Source organism: Prionailurus viverrinus, chromosome C1 (genome assembly GCF_022837055.1).
Source record: "Prionailurus viverrinus isolate Anna chromosome C1, UM_Priviv_1.0, whole genome shotgun sequence".
Taxonomy (NCBI): domain Eukaryota; kingdom Metazoa; phylum Chordata; class Mammalia; order Carnivora; family Felidae; genus Prionailurus; species Prionailurus viverrinus.
Window position 1 is genome coordinate 7,905,846 of NC_062568.1, and position 20,945 is coordinate 7,926,790.

The 20,945-nt window shown below is 41.2% G+C and overlaps 1 protein-coding gene across 1 annotated transcript in view; it reads right to left on the reverse strand.

The window, feature by feature from the left end:
- NYAP2 (neuronal tyrosine-phosphorylated phosphoinositide-3-kinase adaptor 2) overlaps window positions 1–20,945 on the reverse strand; it is a 253,027-nt gene that overhangs the window by 149,269 nt on the left and 82,813 nt on the right. The window contains exon 2 of the mRNA XM_047868847.1: window positions 2,678–2,979. Coding sequence (XP_047724803.1) covers window positions 2,678–2,979 — 302 coding nt within the window. The remainder of the gene's footprint in view (window positions 1–2,677; window positions 2,980–20,945) is intronic.

Consider the following 20,945-nt stretch of genomic DNA (forward strand, 5'->3'; position numbering starts at 1 on the left):
TGTAGTTTTCCACATCTAACTTAAATCTTCGTGCTGCTGTAACTTAGCTACTCTCTCCTCTTCTACCCTCAGAAAAACACATAATACAGCTACTCTCTTCTGTTTGATACGTAGCTATTTGAAACCCTAGATCTTTAGATGGTGAGGGGATCTGAAAGAGTTAAGAGCGGCTCTACCTCAGGAATTAGGTACCTAAATCATCTTAAAGGACTGGCAATCGGTTGTACTTTTAAGACAACTGAATCACCACCACTCAAATGTTTCTTCTGTGGGACAACCATCATGTATTTCTACATGCGTTCGCTCTCAAGACTCAAGGTCACCCTCTCCTGAGCTGGGGGGGGGGGGGTGGGGGTGGCTATGCTGAGGCATGCATTTCACACTGCTTCCAGGGATGTTACCAGCAACATTTCACGGCTTGATCACGCCCTCCTGACTGACTACTTTCTTCCTCTGTTTCATCTTTCCCCTCCCCTTCAGGGGGTTCTTTTTTTATTCCCTTTGATTCCTCAATATTTCTAGATGAGCCTCAACATTCAGATATCGCCGCTGTAAATCAGTAAACTACTTTTATAAACTATCTAGCATCGTTGACTGCGTAGCGTTTTGGCATGAGAGGTGGGAGACGGGTGAGTTATGGAAATAAGATCACAGAAAATAAAGAGAAATGAAAGACACTGCGTATCAACGTCAGAGAAAACCTAAGCACAAGATTTAAAACTTACCAAAGCAGATCTCCAGGGCCCTTCAGCATATTAATTAACAAGTAAATGAAACACCTGACTAGTTTCTATAAGCATCAGCGTGTTACAAGCTGAAGGACATACCAATGCCCTTGGATCAGGAGAAAAAGGGGTCTACTTTCTAATCTCCTCTTAAGGCAGCAGAGGAACAAGGAAGAGAGTTGCACGAACAGACCCACACCAGCGCGTGCAGTCACATGTCAGTGGCATTCATTACAGCAAAACAAGCTGGACCAGCCTAAGCATTTCTCAAGGGGAATGATTAAATAAAGTACTGTGATGTACACCTCTCTTCTTCGAAATGGTGTTTCTTAAACTGAACGCCATGGAAAATAGTCACAGGAGAATAAGCGAACAATCAAGCACAAAACTGTACGCATCGTGATTTCAACTTCGTAAATCTGCATTCACGTACATGTCATTCACCCAGGTTCTCTCAGACACGTGCACATAGTCATGCTTTTGCACATACGTGTAGTAGGAAACACCGAGCTCAAAGGCGGATTTTCCTTGTAGAGTGCGTGGATGAGCTCCACCTCTGGGCATTGATTTGCACTCTTCAGTATGCACTGAAGCTTTTGTTTTTGGCCAAATCGGCACTTGGACACCAATGGGAGGGAAAGGAGAAGAGAGGGATGGAGGGGGTGTGACGTGCCTCACGGACGCCCCATCTTGTGGGCTAAACTTGAGCGTCTGTGGAAGGAGGTAGACCAGAAGGTGAGGGAACATTCGTGAAGGACTGGGGAGCCCATGTGACAAAAGATACCTTCCCAGTTGAGGAGAGGGTCACCCGGCTTCCACCGGCATGTCAAACCACTGCAGAACTTGGTACCCTGGGGGCCGGGGAAGCCTGCTGTGGAGAATGTCAAGGACAAACCAAGCGAGAGAAACACTAAGGGGCCCGGCAGAGCCATGCTCTCAAGCTGGTCATGGGCGGCCCTGGGAACCTGGAAGCCTTTTCCAGAACTATGCACAACACTCTGGATGGGCTTGTATCCACGTGCACTGGAGACTGCTCTGCCTCCAGCCGACTCTCAGGAAAAACTCAGGAAGGCGGAAACTTACTAAAGATCTGGTGAGATCTATGGTTAACCTGGCCTAATTACACTCACAGACCAGCAAGGAGGCGGAGGGAGATTTGTGCATTTCACAGCCAAGGAAAAACAGAGGCTCAGGTAGACTTTAGAGGTAAAGATGGAGGCAGACACTGAAATATATACACAGCATGTGTGTGTGTGTGTTTCCTACAAACACATGTCGTGCATAAATTCATATTCACTGGAAGGCAGTACGTCAAAATGTACAAAATCATTATTTCTTCTTCTTCTTGTCTTAAGTTATTTGAGCGCGAGAGAGAGGGCGCTCAAGCAGGGAAGGGAAGCAGAGGAAAAGAGAGAATCTTGAGCAGGCCCCATGCGGGCTGTGTCCTGGGATCGGGACCTGAGCCGAAATCAAGAGGCAGAAGCTCAACAGACTGAGCCACCCCAGCGCCTCCAAAATCATTATTTCTAAGAAGGGTTACAATTTGCCCTCTGTGTATTTTTCTGCTTTACAATGTTCCCCTAATAATCACATCATACTTCTGTAATTATACGAGGAATACTAATCAAAGCAAGAACATACGAACTTTAGGTATCTTCCAGGCAAAACAAGTTCCTAATGATGTGAGGCTTTAGGGGACGACAAAACACACACACACATCGCCTTCCCTTTCGGATAACATAAATACATCTTGCCGGGTGTCACTTGTCAACACCTTACTAAGTGGCCTCCTGGTCTCCATGCCTCCTTTCTGGGACTTCAGGGACACGGGAGCAGGACTGGGAGACCCGGGGTGGGGGGGATGGGGGCGGGGAATGGGCAGGCACATGCTCGTCTGCGTGCTGCCCGGACGCGTCCTGGCCTGTCCCCAGGGGAGTGGGCCCAGGTGTTACCTTCGGGCCGCTCGGCGGCCTTGCCGCTCTTGCCGGGCGCCGTGCTGTTGACCGTCTCGGACGACGTGCTCAGCTTGGTGCTGGGGTCCCGCTTGGGCTTGGGGGGCGGCTGCCTGCGGGAGCCACAGCTGCTGTCGTCCTCGGTGCCCCCGACCGAGTGCAGGGACTGGGACCTCACGGAAAAGCCGCTGGAGCAGGGATGGGGAAGTCTGTCCTGAGGAGCGGGCATCGTCATGAATCCCATGCGGAAATGTTTGCCCGCGTAAGTGCCTTCGTGGCCCCGCCCCACTTCGCCACCTATGCTGTAAAAGAAAGCAGAGCCAAATCCGTGAAGGTGAAGGGAGCCGGGAGGGCAAGGTCACGGACGCGCGCGCGTCTAATCGAGCGGCCGAGCGCACATTGAAACGCTAGACTGCGGAAGCCACGTGTCCATTGGCACAATCGTCACACTTTGGCCTGAAGTGTGACGGGAAAGCAGGTATAAGGTGTTTATAACCAGAAACCCTGACACTTATTGCGAGCCATCCTAGCACCCCGGCCTCCTGATGTTCTCAAAATAGTATTCTAGAGGAAAAGAAAATGCCGCGTAGTGCATTTAAGGGGCAATTGCTTTTCTTGAAGGAAATCTTGGTGGTGGATGAAAAAGCCAACAACAAGTCCCTGACAGTGACTCACAGACTGTCTTTTGACACATGACTGAGGTCAGATGGACAGCACCCGAGATCTCCGCTTCACCAAAATCATCTCTACTTTGACCTGATTGGCATCGTGGGGGAAACAAAGCAAACAGCAACAAAAGGGGTACCATTACCAAATATGGGATGGAGAGAGAGAGAGAGAGAGAGAGGAAGGAGAAACGGAGACAGGAAGGGAGCAGGCAGTGAAGGAAGGAAGGAAGGAAGGAAAAGAGGGAGGGAGGCAGGGATGGAGAAAAGAATTGCCAACCTCTGTTCGTTCTCCAGAAACCTTCAGTTGTACTAGAAACTTAGTTCTACTGATAAGCTTGCCTCACAGAATAAAATAGGGTAATGATAATTAAAGAGATGCACTTAAAATATCATGTGATATTGGGATAGTTCTAAATACCTCACTAAGAGACAAAGTTTTTAAATGTTTTTTTTTTAATTTTTTAAATCTTTATTTATTATTGAGAGACACAGAGAGACAGAGCATGAGCGGGGGAGGGGCAGAGAAAGAGGGAGACACAGCATCCAAAGCAGGCTCCAGGCTCTGAGCTGTCAGCACAGAGCCCGACGCAGGGCTCGAACCCACGAACTGCGAGATCATGACCTGAGCCGAAGTCAGACGCTTCACTGACTGAGCCACCCAGGCACCCCATGTTTATTTATTTATTTCTGAGAGAGAGAGCATGAGCAGGGGAGGGGCAGAAGGAAGGGGAGGGAGAGAATCCCACGCAGACTCCCTGCTGTCAGCACAGAGCCTGGTCCAGGGCTCGATGTCACGAACCATGAGTTCATGACCTGAGCTGAAATCATGACCTGAGCCGAAATCAAGAGTCAGAGGCTTAACCAACTGAGCCACTCAGGCACCCCAGAATATGTAAAATTCTTAAATGTAAGGTTCTTAAGTTTTATGTAGGAAAGTTTGAACAGATGTTTTAAAATAGAAGAAATCTCAGTTTTGAAACTCAATGGATCATATAGGAAATGACTCTGGGGCCTTTTTCTATGCTGTTAATGGTGACTCTTTTCTGAAGAAAAAGGACATGTCAATGAGAATTTTTAAAAGAGATTTTTCTAGAGTTTTCCCCATTTATGTTCATTCATCAATAGAAGAAACATTGTTAGAAATATCCCACTGGCTTTCTTTGATATGAATGATAAAAATGTATCTTTCAGTATATGAATTTTCGGAGACTGTTTAGTCTACCTTTCCAGACATGTTTATTTAAATTTTTAACCTTAATTTTGGCTGGCTTGCCTTTATAACAATGAAATTCAAGGTAAGGTTTCGTAATTCTCTGTGCCATACCTTTTATAGCATTATAACGTTTGTCACAAATTTGACATTCCAGCAGGAACAATAAGGAATGTTTTTTTTTTTTTTTCTTTCCATCTTCAGTTGAGGACTTCGGACAATTATGTGACCACAGTGGATAGAGCCAGAAAGCATTCAACAAGAACACGAGACTCTGATTCTGGCATTAATTCCATCGACAACTTGTCCCTCAGTCAAAAGTATTTTTTTTACATTTATTACTTTTTTTCTGAATATTTTGAGTTGACATTCAGACACTGCATATCCCATCTTTGCGAAACAAAATAAAGATACCTGGAAACTCAGGGCACTAACCAGAGCAGAGATATCCAGAAACATGAATGAAAGCAAAGGCTTGCCTGGGTGGAGCTTTTCACATCACAGTAGTAAGCATCCTAAGCCTGTGCAGTGTTTCTAAGCATTTTACTTTCTGTGCTTTCTTCAAGCACATCAATCAAAAAAATAAAAAAATAAACGAAGCTTACTCAAATGGCATGGTTTATGAAAAATCATTAAGAATTTAAGACAGACTAAGAGTGGAGGAGGTGGGGGGATGGGTGTGATGGAATAGGAAGGTATATCTTTGATTTGTGATGACGGTGGCCCTCATTTTTGTCACAGGTGTTTGATTTCATGTAACTTTGCCTTCAATCATTTTCCTTATTTCTGTTGTCATATCACTGAACAAAGAGTGCTTTAAGGATTTATTTAGACAGTCATCTCATTCCAAGTAACATAGTCACGTGAGGGGATTTATGCATGTGTTAATGCGAGTAGGCATTTATGAGAGAGTTACTAGGAATAATTGTATCAGCAATTTCTCTGTTACTTTTGACCTAAATCGAGCCTGCGCCTTTTTCCAGACAGATAATTAGCTCTACTGTTTCATTTCAAAATTACATTTTTTTTCAGCAGAAAACAATTTCCTTTAACTCTGAATGCTTCTGTTCATATATGTCCATGTATGGACACACACACACACACACACACACACACACACACACACTTCTTTCAAAGAGAAATTCAATGCATACTTCAAACAATAGTAGGTCTGAGTTGCTGGTTTAATTTGACCAGGCTGTGAATGAAGGATAAAGGAATGCCACTAAAATAATCTGGATACAAAGGCCATTGTCCAACGCAAGGTTAAGGGTAAGAAATAAAGGTTATTGTATATCTAAGTTCAAGAGACCAATAAAGATGATTAGCTTACAGCAAATTGAAAAGTTTGGACCATAGCATACAACTAATTCCTGAATTTATTGAAACATGTGGACGTTTAAAAATATGCAGATTCTAGAACCCATACTAAATAAAGACAACTACTGAATCACATCTTTTGAGTCACAACCTCTGTACGTGCAACCAATGAGTCGTGTGCTTTTAAAGACTATATCCAGATGCTTCTGATGTAGCCAATCCAGACCTCTCAGAAACATGAAGAACAACAGTTAGAGGCGTTAATGAGCAGACATCTGTTAGTTAGAAACAGCCAGAGAGACACAAAAATCAGAAAGTGGGACAAAGGAAACTTGCCAGAGACCAGCATAGTATCACAGATAAAAAAAATGTACAATTTATTACTCATATCTTGTTAGGTTATCCTGCAGTAACAAATAACCTCTGATTCTTAGTGGTTTACAACAAAAAATGTTAGTTTCTTGCATGCATTAATTGGGTTGGTTGTGTATGAGCTGTGTAGAACTCTTCTCTATGGATCTTCTCCATTCTAAGATCTAGCCCCTACTGGGATATGTTCTTGTGGCAGAGAGAAAAGGACTCACTGAACCACGTAGTGTCTCTTAAAGCTTCTGCTCAGACATGACATAAAATTTTTCAGTCACATTCCATTGGCTAAAACCAGTCTCATGACCAAGCTTGATGTCAAAGGGGTGGGGATAGATTCTCCTTCAATAGGAAAACACTGCAAGTTACATAACAATATGTGGGGATACATAATCGTCTGAAGGCAGCAGCTGTAGTATAGGCCACTGAGATCTCCCTTAAAGAGAGAACTTGCCATGAGAAAAGAAGTCATCCAACAACCAATGGCCCAGTGGTTATTATGGGGAATTTGTATTTTCTGTTCCTGTGATTCTGGGCTCTACAGGGTTAGAGATTCTGTTCTCCAAAGGAGGCACACTCTTTCTAGAAGACACAGGAAGGGTTCCATTGAGCAACAAGCCATAACTGCTTCCTGGGTAATTTGAACTCCCTTTGTAGTAGCCAGTAGGCCAGAAGACACATCTCCATTGTGGAACAGGTCTTACACCTGGATCGGCAGGAGGTGGCAGGGCTGCTGCCACATTATGGGACAGAACGAAAATTGTGTGGAACCCCTTTTGGTATTCCCTTGCCCAATCATGATTTTGAAATGCAGTCCCATGCAGCAACCCTGGCCCAAGAAGGGTTTGGTTACCAGGGGTTCAGATGTCTCATGGGAAGGACTAGGCTCACCAAGTAAGCCACTGAGCCCAGGAGAGGTGTTAGGTGAGGGTGACAATGAGGTGAATTCAGAATAAATGGTGGAGGGAAAAGAAAATGAGTATCACTTGCAGCCCCCGTATGAACTGCAATGGTGAGGGCTATAGTTTATTGCTCTAACTGTTCCTTTGTAAGTTACCCCTCAGGAGAAGGAAGAGTCCTAAGGAAGAAGTCCTAAGAAGTCCTAAGGAAGCCATGAAACAGCTGTTTTCCAAACCTGTAGGAGAACTTTTGCTGAGGGCAAAGGATGAATGTGGCTTAGATCTTCCTCTAGAGAAACTTCTCCAAGGACAGCAGCTGTTGGCCACCAGCTTTGTACAAGGTCATCAAATCTGGGGCAGTATTTTAGTCAAGGTCACTCTGTCCCTGGAAAGCTCCTGCCCAAGAGCTGAGCATGATGTGATCTGGGGCCTGGCTGTTTCTACCCCATGTGGGAGTCCTCTCTGGGTGGTCTTGGGATCTGAGCTCCCCTATTGGCTGGCTTAGAATTTCCCATAGCTACACTGTGGTGGGAGGTTTTCCCCTCCCACTCCTCCTCCTTTAGCAGATGTCATACTGCATTGTGACCCAGAGGCCAGCCCTGCCTATTCCTGCTCCCTTCCCATCATCCCAGGCATCTTTCTCAATACATCTCTCACACTTCTAGCCCCATCTAGTTTGGTGCCTGCTTTGGAGAGGGCATTAACTGACTTACGTGGGAATACTCATGCAACCAATGAAATCCAGAAACCAAAGAAGAGGGAAGGGAAAGCCTAAAAATGAATGTGAGACCCCAGAAATAATAAACGCTTGTGAAAATAGGGCAATCTCTTGCTTCATTTAAATGGTGGTTGGGGAGGTAGGACCATCTCCACTGTAGGAATACTTGGCTGGAAGTGAAAGTAATGTGAGCTAAAGAAAGCAGAGTCTTTTTGCAATAAGACTGTAACACTCAAGATAGATGAAGCCTGACACAGCTCATGTTACAAAAATAAAAATAAGTTTCATAATCCTGAATTTAAACAAGTATGCTTTTTCTTACACAATGAAGACAATGCTGCAAGATCTAGTTGTAGATTACTTTTTTTTCCAATAGAAAACAAAGCAAAGCAAAAGTATTGCTTGAATCAAGGGAGGTCATTTTCCCAGAAGTAATTGATAAAATATTTACAAACTTTCCCCCCAACCAAGTTATTGGCTAATGCATAGGCCTAGACATGTGTGCTCTGGAGTCACTGAGTTGTGGGCTCCCTCCCCAGTGCCATCATTTACAAACCAAACAATAGTAGCTATTGATCCCTAACCCCGTTTCCCTATCTGTTAAATAATAATCCTGTCCTCACGGATTGTTACCAAGTTTACCTGAGATACTGTACATGAAGCTCTTAGGCCAGAGTCTGACTTAAAATATGCACTTAATTATTTTGGCTTTAGAAGTCTTACTTTTAAATCCTGTCCTCCTGAATTTTGTTTATAGAATCATCATGCACCTGGTAAGACTGTTTTTGAAGAATACTACAAGACACCATGTAGCTTCAAGAAACTGCACGCAAAGTCGAAGCAAAATCTTGCATTCAACTCAAGGTATCAGGATAATCTAGACAAATATAGTCTTCATGTTCTCTTAACTTCCTTCAACAGTTGCTTCTGTTTTTCAAAGCACCTGTTGATTGTGACAGACAAACAAAGGTACAAAACAAGAGCTTCAAAACTGCTTTGACAATGCTATTCAACAGAGATTGTTACTTGTCTTGCTGTCTTCTTGAAAATCCATCAGGATTAATGTTTTGTGTCTCCTTCTGAGAACTGTCACCTTTCAGAGATGAAAACACAACCCTAGAAAAGGGTGAGCTAGCAAGGTGAGATGTCAGCTCTCAAAGTGACAGAGGTATTTGCTTCTCTGTGTGATGTTGAAGCCAACATGCCAATATTTCATAGCAGAGCCTTCCTTGAGAACCAATGGAAAAAAAAACAGTATCGCATTCCATCCATCCATCCGTCTATGTCCTCTTTCAAGCAAACTGAAGGATCACCCAAGAGTTTGCTGCTTGGATTTTTTTTTCCTGGCACCATTCTGTGGAGTTGAGCTCAAAAATTCATGTTTGACACAGATGCATCATCTAGTATTTCTCTACCTTCACAAACTTCTGAACCACCTGGAATTTTTTATGTTGATTCTTCAAGATGTATTTATCTGGTACCAGAAAAGGGGCACATTCAGCCATGAAGTAGATGGGGGAACTGAAAGGAGAATGGAGGCCACTGCTGCAAAGGAGATAATAAAATTTGCCAGTGGGCAAGTTGACTGCCATCATCAGCTAATTACTCAAATCTTTCATGTCAGGCATTGTAGAAGAAAATTAATATTTGGACTTCATTCATTAATATTATGACTTTAAAAGTTTGCATTTGATGTCGTTTCCCTTTTGCCTTCTCTTCAGGTACACAAGGCTAAATGCCAATAACCCTGTGCTGCTCGCCCTACCAAAGGGACTCCTGCCTCAGAACTTGATCCTTTTCCCCTTCGACATTGGCCTCTTCTGAGTATCATTTCCAGCTAATCTATGTGCAAGAAAAGTTGGCCATAAAATAGACCAAGAGGTTAGTGTGTTACACCTTTTTCTATTTTGACAGGTAATATGCCTCAACCAAATGTCAGACTTTGAAAGGCATCACTAATTATATTTGCCTCCATTTTTGGCAGATGGAACTCATCTCAACCCCCTTGGGCCTTTAGGACTACAAGGGACTGTTCGCATTCACTCACCCTGAGCTTTGTGAGGGCAGGTATCCTGTCTTCTTGCTCCTTGCGGTAGTCACTAGCACATCGTAAGTGCTCAAACACGTGTTTTATGAAGGAATAATGAACCAAGGAAGTAAGTCCTCTGTGAGGATAGTCAGATCGAGGGCTTAGTTAGGGAGCTTGGTAGAGTTTTGTCATCTGTGCTTCCCAGGGAACCATTCTCCCTACTCCTGACGATGGAAATTCCTGGGTGGGGACCAGTCCTCTTTACTCAGACCGAGCCAATCCACCACCAGATCCCTGTGGCCATGAAGATTGTTGTAGGGACTGACAAATGCCTCAGGTAGGTCCAACCAGAGGAAATCCTGGGCTCTGTGTGCAAGCTCAGACGCCCCTCATCCCTCTTGCCACCATGAAGGGAGATTAGTTGGACCAGGTCCGTGGCATTGTAGAAGACCTGGGTCGGGTTATGCCTGCAGCTAGGTCAACCCTAAAACCCTTCAGTTATACGGTCCACTAAATTCCATTGTGTCAAAGGCAATAATAGTTGGATTTGCTGACACATGCTTTGGAAAAAGTCCAAAGTGAACCAGTTACTAAATAAATGCTACTGACTAACTTATGTCAGAAAATGCAGTCAATGCCATTGGGAGCAGGAAATGAATGTATTGTACTTATTTCTTGCTTGTAAATATTCTTCCTACTTAACACTACAAGTGGGAGTAATAAACTATCTTGTATGTTTGTCCCATATGTATATATATTTTTTTCAATCACACAGTATACTTTGATGCGGAAACTTGGCTCCAGTAAAATTAAACTGTGTTCACATTTTCTTTCAAATTGTTCACTCACCATCGCCCTTAATGTCTTCTCTGAGTCTCAGTTGCTCATTCGAAGCTGTAAGCTATGCATTTCTTGCCTTAAGCTCTAACATTTATTCTCAGCACTTCATGTCCTCAGTGATACCTAATTTCTACTTTTGTGCCCCTAATATCTTAACTCTCTTAGATTTTTTTTTTTCAGACATTAACTTCTTGTGTCTGGCTATTTATTGACACTTCTTGGATCTTAAGGCCAAGTGTTAAAAATGGAATCTTTACACACTTGTTTTGTCAACTGCTGTGGTGAATGGTTACAGAAAAGCGAAACAAGGGGCGCCTGGGTGGCGCAGTCGGTTGAGCGTCCGACTTCAGCCAGGTCGCGATCTCGCGGTCCGTGAGTTCGAGCCCCGCGTCGGGCTCTGGGCTGATGGCTCAGAGCCTGGAGCCTGTTTCCGATTCTGTGTCTCCCTCTCTCTCTGCCCCTCCCCCGTTCATGCTCTGTCTCTCTCTGTCCCAAAAATAAAATAAAACGTTGAAAAAAAAATTTAAAAAAAAAAAAAAAAAAAAAAAGAAAAGCGAAACAAAACAGAATAAAACAGAAAAGAAAAGAAAAAAAAAACTGCCCCAAAGAGATAACACGCAATTTCCATTAGCTCCAGATGTTATACTTAAAGTTGATATTCTTAAGCATCTAATCTGTTATTTCTCCTTGCTAGAATATTTCAGCACTGCCCCAAATTTGATACTTCAGAAAGAGTATGACATATCTAATCAACCAGTGACTAACTTTCTCATTTTAGGTAGGAGGCACGTGTTTTCTGAGCCTCAATTACCTTTATCTTCATAATGATGGAAGTAATTTCCAGGGTTATTGTAAGAAATTAAAAGAAGATTAAAAATTCCAAAGTCACCTAGCAATGTGGCCAGTACAAATGGAAGTTGGACAAACATTAATTTACCAGGCAACTCCGTATCACTTTTTGTCTCTCGGTACCCAACTATAAAATAAACATCTTAATGATCAGTTTCCAGCCCACAGCACCATAAAGGAATATCAATACAATTTGCTTATTTCCATAAGTGGACTTTGACAGTGATTGACATACGACATACCTCCAAAGCCAGAAAAAAAAATTGCTCCAAAGTAAAGAAAAAAGAGCAAAAATAATTCATTTTTTTCTGTCATAATTATTGGTTGAGTACAATATAGAGTTTGGCAAATCTACTGAATACATTTACGGTTATTATGTCAAACTTCATAATATTTAAAATTTTTTTGAAAGTTAGGGTTCAGGGCAATCATGGCTAGGGAGTTATGCTTGAAAAAAATGTAACTTTTTAAAAAATATTTTTAATTTGAGAGAGAGAGAGAGAGAGAGAGCACAAGTAGCAGAAGGGCAGAGAGGCAGACACAGAATCTGAAGCAAGCTACAGGCTCTGAGCGGTCAGCACAAAACCCAACATGGAACTTGAAATCATGAACCCTGAGATCATGACCTGAGCCAAAGTCGGATGCTCAACCAACTGAGCCACCCAGGTGCCCCACAAATGTAACATTTTTAATCACAAAGTACTTATTGTCAATAGTTTGAGGTTGATCATGCTATGATTCACTTGATGCTTATTCATAACAATAAAATCCAAGATATAATAATAAATTAATAATTAAAAATAATAAAAGTAAAGGAAGTGTGAGCAGGGAATAGAGATTGTTAACCTTTATCAAAGTTATATGCTTATTAAAGACTAGGCATAGAACATTCTACAGAACATCTTTCAGAGACTTATTTTTACTAAGACATGACAACTGCTTTTAAGATTAACATATGTTATTATCTATGGCACTATGGAATTTAAAATTAAAATATTTCCTATGTCTGTACATAAATAAGATTTCTCTGCTTCTTAAAGTGTCATGGCTTGAAGAAAAGAGGGTATAGGGAAAATTCAAATCAAATCATGATATTCAGATTCAACTTAGAACATAGTTTACAGAACTTCACATCGTGGGAGATCTTTTCCAAAAATTCAACCAAAGACGGGGAGGTTCTAGAAAATATATTTTATTTGTGTCTTCAAAACTGACATAAGCTTTGAATGCGGTTTGAGAACATGCCAACTTTTTACAAATGAGTTTAGCTAACCATATGTGGCTCATTTTTTCCAACCTAGAAGTGGAAACTAGAAATACAGAATGTTAACATTTAATGGCCTTGAACCTCCTCAGCAGACAGGGCTAACTTCAGGCCAGTTTAAAGTATAATATGGGTTTGGCTTTCCCGAAGGTATAATTTTTACAGAGGACGAAACAACTCTACGTTGAGGCATTTAATTCATTTACTCACTATTTATTCAAAAAGTATCCGAGGACTTACTTTCTGGCCGTGACCAAAGCCCAGGGGTCAGTATTCTCAGGGAACCACAGGCTATTGAACCAGCATGATTTCAGCACCATGTGGTTGGATGTGCCCTTAGAGGAAGTACAGAGCAGGTGGAATGGAAGAACGAGTCGTGAGGTCCTGACCACAACCGAGGGGCTGGGAAGTCCCATGGAGGAAGTGGCTTTTCAGCTGATACAGAGCACGAGTAAAACTTAATCAGAAAAGGGAGAGAAGTGGGGAGAAGAGAATTTGTGTGTTGACCGTGAGGATCTAGAGAAACCAAAAAATTATAGAGGTATTTGGGCAGAACTTGATTGAACCTGTTTGTTTTGTATTCCCAAAGGCTAGAATGACACCTGCCTCAAAGAGGTCACCCAATAAACATTTATTAAATGAATGAATGCAGAAATATATGATTGGAAAAGTTCAAGAGTAACTCCTGGGTTTCTTAACCACCCGGATGGATGATAATGTTTTTCTTTTTCTTTTTTTCTTTTTTTTAACGTTTATTCATTTTTTGAAAGACAGAGAGAGACAGAGCGTGAGTGAGGGAGGAGCAGAGAGAGGGGGAGACAAAGAATCCAAAGCAGGCTCCAGGCTCGGAACTGAGAGCACAGAGCCCGATGCGGGGCTCGAACTCACAAACCGTGAGATGGTGACCTGAGCCGAAGTCGGGTGCTCAACCTAGTGAGCCATCCAGGCGCCCAGGGTGATGTTTTTCAATGGCAGTCTGCACTATTTCCCATATAGTCTCCATTTTCTTAATTTATGATAAAGGAGGAAGGAAAAATCTGTGAGTCCTCAAACATTATTAATTCCTGTCCTTGTTACAAGAGTTAATAATTTGAATTCAAGGATCAACTTAATCCCCTCTTCTCCGTCTCCACTGTCCTGCTTTGGTTTAGATGCTCATCATTTCTGGGCTCAATTAATGCAATGGCTTCTTAGCTGATCTTTTTTTTTTCCACATTGCTGCCAGATTATCCTTGTAAATGCAGATTTGTTCATGTCACTCCCTAAATTAAAACTCCCTGATGGCTTTTCCATTTCTTCGGACTAAAAATGCGCGATTTCATATAACACTCAAGGTCTTTCAAATATTCAGATCTTATGCTAAGTCTCAACTGCAACATTGTCCCTCCTTGATTTTAAGATTATCTTGATATAACATGTTCCCACCTTCACTTTGTTCCAGATTGTTGACTCAAAGGTAAAGTTCAAGACCAACCACATGTCAAGTGTGGCAATGAGTCTTGAGAAGACAGACAGGTTACATCATGACCCCAGGCAGCAGTCACGCTGCTCTGTCTTCCTGAACTTCTTCCTTTGGCTAAATCATGTTTTAAGATCTAATTCAGATATAGTAGTTTCTTTGAAGGAGGCTCCCATTATCAGCCAGGCTTTATCAAAGTTGAACTCAATACCTCCCATCTGGGCTGTCAAGGGGTTCTGTGCTTCTCCATATCAGAGCCCTGCTTTTATGGCACTCTACAGTTGTCATCTGTGAGTGGACCTCCTCTATTAGTCTGTGAGCCCCTTGAGGGACAGACCATCAACTATTTCCAAAAAGAAGAAAGTAGGTAGGGACAATGGAAGGGAGGGAAAGACATGACTCATGAAGTACTGTTTGATACTTTCGGGAACCTTCTCTTCTTTAATTTTTTTGGCTTAGGATTCCCCAACCATTATTGGAAGGATAAAAGCTGAAATGACACTATGAGACTCAGGTAAGATTATCCAAAAAGTATTTTCACTGTTAAAACAAAATGGAGGCAGGGCGCCTGGGTGGCTTGGTCGGTTAAGCGTCCGACTTCGGCTCAGGTCATGATCTCACGGTCCCTGAGTTCGAGCCCCGCGTCGGACTCTGTGCTGACAGCTCAGAGCCTGGAGCCTGTTTCAGATTCTATGTCTCCCTCTCTAACTGCCCCTCCCCTGTTCAGGCTCTTTCTCTCTCTGTCTCAAAAATAAATAAACGTTAAAAAAAAAAAAATGGAGGCTCTTAATAGCTACCTGTCATATTGTTTGTAGATAATTTTTACTTTATTTAACAGATCCATGGGTTAGATTGGATTCTTCTTTAACTTTGTAAAACATATTGATTAACAGCCATAGCATTCTAAATACCCATAGTCAATAGGCCAAGCTCTCTGGCATGTCCACACACGTATGTTCTGGAGACTAAATTGTAACTGTGTGCTTCTGAGAATTAGTTATGTTTGCTGTCAATCCTGCTTATGTCTACTGTGCTTTGGGCCATAGTTATATAGTTTTAAATATTATGTAAACCAAAGAATATGAGTGTGAATAATTAATGAGAATTTCCCTAGGAACTCTGTTGAAAAACTCTGTTGACTGCTTCGAAGGTTCTCAATAAAAGGAGACTTACTAAAAAAAAAAAAAAAAAAAAGGTCTACATGGATGAGATGAGATTAAGGTAAATCTGTGAAATCTAAAAGGACTCTGAATTGTGCTTGTTTTCCCAAATGTCTTGAAATTCTGGCACTGCTTTTAAGAAACTGAAGCCACGTTAAAAAGGGAAAACTAATGAGCACATATTAAGCACGAAGTTTTTATAGAAGCGGAATTGGGGAAAATGTACACAAGTGAATGACTCTGTTGCAAAATTTGGTGAATGATGTGTATTTACAACCGTGAATTTTAAAAAGTTTTGTATGTGCAGGGCACCTGGGCGGCTCAGTTGGTTACGCGTCTGACTTCGGCTCAGGTCATGTTCTTGAGGTTCGTGGGTTCAAGCCCCATGTCAGGCTCTGTGGTGACAGCTCAGAGCCTGGAACCTGTTTCAGATTCTGTGTCACCCTCTTTCTCTGCCCCTCCCCCACTGGGACTCTGTCTCTCTGTCTGTCTGTCTCTCTATCTCAAAAATAAACATTAAAAAAATGTTTTTAAGTGTTTTATGTGCTTATGTGTTTCTCTTCTTGATATTTCTCTATTTTTTTACTTTTGCTCAATCAAGTCTCAATTATATTAGATCTTCTATATTCATATTCTACAAATAAACCCGCTAGCAAAGAACCTGGCATATAGTAGATAGTAGAGGCACGGTAAGTCTCAAAAAATGTTGGTTTCATCGCTCCATCCTTCCCCTAATATTATGCAAGACTTAAAGATAATTGATTCAAAGGAAGTTACTTTAGAAATAACCATTTTAAAAAAATCAAATTTTCCTTGATATATACTATTGCATACAGCCCAAAAAAATAATGCAGAATATTAATTAACTCGTGGAAAATTATTTAAGCCATTACATTTTTGAGTCACTTTGGAAATGGACCCTGGAAAGAGAGCACATTTTCTTAGTGGTGATAGTGTGCAAAACAATGTTCTCAGTTCAGGAAAGAGCCAGACAACTCAGGAAAAGCAGCAGATGCCATACTCTTCGGTACTATTTCAATATATTTTCTCTTCTGAGAAGTTACATATCAGTAGCTGGGAAACTATGGAATTTCCCAGACTAGATCATTACCTATGTCGCTACATTAGAATCTGATATCATCATTGAAAGCTGCTGATAATGTATGCAAAAATAGGAAAATTTATACCCCATTTTGTAGAGCCTATATTATCCATGATATTGGCATAAAGGGATTGATATAGCCCAAAGTTAGGAGACATGCATTTCACAGCCAGAAAAATGAGTTTTCCTTGAATCTGTAAAACTTCCAAGTCCATAGTCACTCATTCATTTACCTTCTAGAAGAGAGACGATAAGATTTGCCAAGCCAAAGGAGAAGACTGTAATAAGAAAGCTTTAATGTCAGTTCTATCTCAAATGTAAGGCATTCACCCCTCACAAAGATTTGTAATATGCGCCTCTCTTGAAAATGGCGTCTTAAAATTCAATGGAATGATGCTCTAAAATTCTTGAATAAAAGATCTCAAAACCTTTGTGGAAAGTACTACAGATGCAGAGTATTTGAGCACAGTGAAATGCCACTTGGAACATATTCTGCTCCGTTCCCAGAAAAAGTTTGTAGTTTCAACGGAGTTATGGGGTGACAGAGGAAAATGTACTTTGGAAAGATCAGGAAACTCTAGACATGCCTGTACAGAACAGTGGTGGAAATGATCTCTCAATGCATAAAAATACAGAGTTCTTGCATCTTCTGTATCAGGTCAACAATCACCCAATGTCTTTCTAGGTAATATTTTCAGATTATCTGAATTCAACTTAAAGTCATCCTTTTTAAGAGTGAGGGTGGCACTACATTCACCCATGGTGTACACTTCATCGTGACTCTTTCAAAGTTTTAAGACCCCCTGGTTTTGGTAAATCGCAGCCCAGGCCCTCAGCAGAGCATCCGCAGGTCTGTTTCACCGAGAAGAGTTTGCCCCCTAACGGGAGACTCCTTTGTCTTTCTCTCCAACGTTGAAGCTCTCCACATCGTGAACTGTGCCCTTTCTCTGGTTTCTTGACTCAATCTCCCTCAGTAGAATTTTTCAACATAATATTCTAATTCCGTAACCTCAGAGATTTTCCTTTTTGGGTGTTCAGATTCTTCTTTATCCCTTTACAGCTGTTTTCACTCTTCTTGAGCACAACTTCTTTCTGGATTGTCCTGTTGTTGTTGTTATTTGGCTTCCCTGCAATCATCCTTTTTTTTACTTTTCATCATTTTCATTGCTCCTACTTAGTATCTTCACTGACTTACTACCCCTCATGCTTCAGTACAAGTCAAGGTCCTGTTTTCCTTATTTCTCCTTTTTCCGACAAAAGAAATAGCATTTTTAAAGACTTGAACGCTCTTTATTTATATGATTTCTAATCTAATATTCCACTGTCTCTTGTAGCCTGAGACATATATTTGCTCTCCCTCTACAATGCTGGATATTTCCAAATGGCTATTTGACACTCAAGGTCAATGTGAGCTCAGCATCATTTCCCTGTTCCCTCTATTGATACTTAGTCCTCTATAGGATCATCAGTCTACCAGTCACAAAGAACTAAACCTTCCAAACAATTTGACACCTAGTTTCTTCTTATATGCGTACATTCAACTGGTCAACAAAGCCTTCCTCTTCTCCTTGGATTTCCTATTTTCCAAATCATCTGCAAGGTTCATATTAACTTTCAGCATTGACCACTAAGTGATACTCTTAGTTGGATTCTCTATCTCAGTTTTCCTGAATACTAATCATTAACCTGAAGAAATAGTTATAAAAAAGAAATAGGATCACCTCACTTTGTTTCTCTAGAAATATGCAAAATAGAGTCCATTTCCTCTGTAAGGCAATTCAGGCTTTACATGATCTGGCCCGACCTCCTTTCCAATTTTCTATCATCCGCTCACAGAGTTCTCTCTCCTGGGAGGCTTTCCTTTCCAAACTACATTTCCATTTGAAAACAGTCATAATAGGGGCGCCTGGGTGGCTCAGTCAGTTAAGCAATGGACTTCGGCTCAGGTCATGATCTCGCAGTTCATGAGTTCAAGCCCCGCGTGGGGCTCTGTGCTGACGTTCAGAGCCTAGAGCCCATTTTGGATTCTGTGTCTCCCTCTCTCTCTGCCCCTTCCCCGCTCACGCTCTGTCTCTCTTTCCTTCAAAAATAAATAAACATTAAAAAAATTATAAGAAAAAAGTCATAATAAATTTCAAGTCCATCAGGGTCTAATCTGAATGTTGTGTCTTCCCTGAATATCATCCTTTCATCAACATGCTCTCTCTCCTTAGCTTGAATTTCTTTGGCATTACTTGTCACTTTCTGCCTCACATTATAGCCATTATATACAAACATGAGACTCTGGAATTTTTGAGGATGGGGATCAAACGTTGTTCATTCCTTTATATCCTATGGCAGTGGTATGCTTTTTTGAGCATAAAAAAGTAATGGGTTAATATTGAAGGATTTAAATTAAATTCACTCAATTAAAAGAAAAATGTTGTTAATTATATTCATGCATTATTTACAGGTGTATTAAAGTGTTACAACTATCTAGAAACTTTGCTTCACTAAAATAAGTCTGGCAGACCAATTTTTTTTTTTTTAGTGGAAGTTTGGTTTGGAAAGAAGTGAGTAGATAAAGTGAAATAGAGAGACTAAGAACATTATGTTGTCCAGAAATTCCCAACTCCTAAAGAGAACTGAACTCAAGATCCACAACTGAATAGTCAAACCACTTTTTTTTTCCAGGAAGTACCTACGAAGTGGGGAAAAAATTTTATAAGCTATGCATCTGCAGAGAAGGACACTATAGATTACACACGCATTCACACACACACACACACACACACACACACACTGACATACTCGGATACACACACACATAGTGCACACACATGCTTTTCCCAATCTTTTTTGGAAATTTTGTTTTTGGCTCTACTCTTAAATCATCATGCGACCACTAGGGAATTCATTTCCAAATAGAGTCAGTCACTTTTCAAACGGGGTAGTAATACCTTAACCCAACAATCCCTCAGTATATTTGTGGCATTCCAATGAGAATGTAAAACAAGGTCAGGTTATATTCATAAAGTGTTTTTCCTGTTTAACAACAAAAATCATTTCACAAACCTTTCTACTGAATATACCACCTCTGCAAACTGGTAAAGCTGAGAACTGCACTCCTTGGTATTTTTAAAGTCCATTAAAAAAAAATGCCTGCAGTTCTAAAAACCAACCTTCCATCCCTCATCCATAGAATCAATGTGACATGTAAATGTGAATCACTAGAGACGCTACTTAAGAACCAAATACTCATTCATGGATGCATTAGTTGCTCTAAATGGAGTAGCCAACGTGCGGTCTTTATCCCCAACAGGTTGTACATCCACTTAATGCACCCAAATGTAATAAGGTGATAGACTGAAATACAGATGCTACGGATGGCCTACACAGAGGCCAGAAGCTTGGCTCCCTATTTTCTAGAATGACTTTCCGGGAACAAGTCACTTTCCCTGATTGGTTTCCTTCAGACAAAATAATTGAATCTAATGCTCTGTGTCAACGCAAGCACTTGGATTATTTGCTTTATGGTGCACCCCTTAGGGGCTTCAGGGTCCGGTGTTAAAATTCGCCTTTGATCAGGCCTCATCCTCTCTTACACATCTTTATTCATAACAAATTGGAAGCTATTATCACAACATATTAGCAATAGTTTTAATACCCACGGTGCATCTTCAAATAAAAAGAAACAATTTCCTCATGATAATGGATGCAGTATCTTAGTTGGCCTCATTATAATATTTATCATCTGTTATTTGTCGCATGTGAGAGCACAATGAGCCGGTGCCTTACCCTAGTGAAAGATACACACCCCCTCAGGGCTTACAGTTTATTGGAGAGCACATTTAAATTCAAGCTCTACCTTATTAAAATTAACCCTTCTATGCACATCCAAGAAGACCAGGGAGATGTGACTTCATGGCTGCCTTATTGAAAAAGGAGTTTCTTATTTACTGAGGAATGGTTCAACTTAAGGAACATAATTAACTTAATGATTCCTTGGCAGAGTTCCCTGCCCCCCACCCTCCATTTGTAACTGTCATTTGCAGGCACCTGTTTCAGTTTTCTCTTAAAGAGTTTGCCTGGAAAAATATTAGGATTTGAATCCAGACTGAAATCACCAAAAGAGATTTCACTGGACTTATTTCATTGAAAAAATGGGAGATGAAATATTGTAAGTGTTAGATTAAATTGGGAATACATAAGACACAGTGTTAAATATTCACACATTCCCCGACCACTCAATTTCATGATATCTTCTCTCAAAGATACCTTGTTTCTTCTTATCTCAGCCGCCACTCCTGAGGTCAGACCTGGACCTTTTGATTTCCAATACCTTCGCCCTCTCCATAAAGTCAATGTAAACATCTGCATTATTGACCACCAACATCTATCTTTC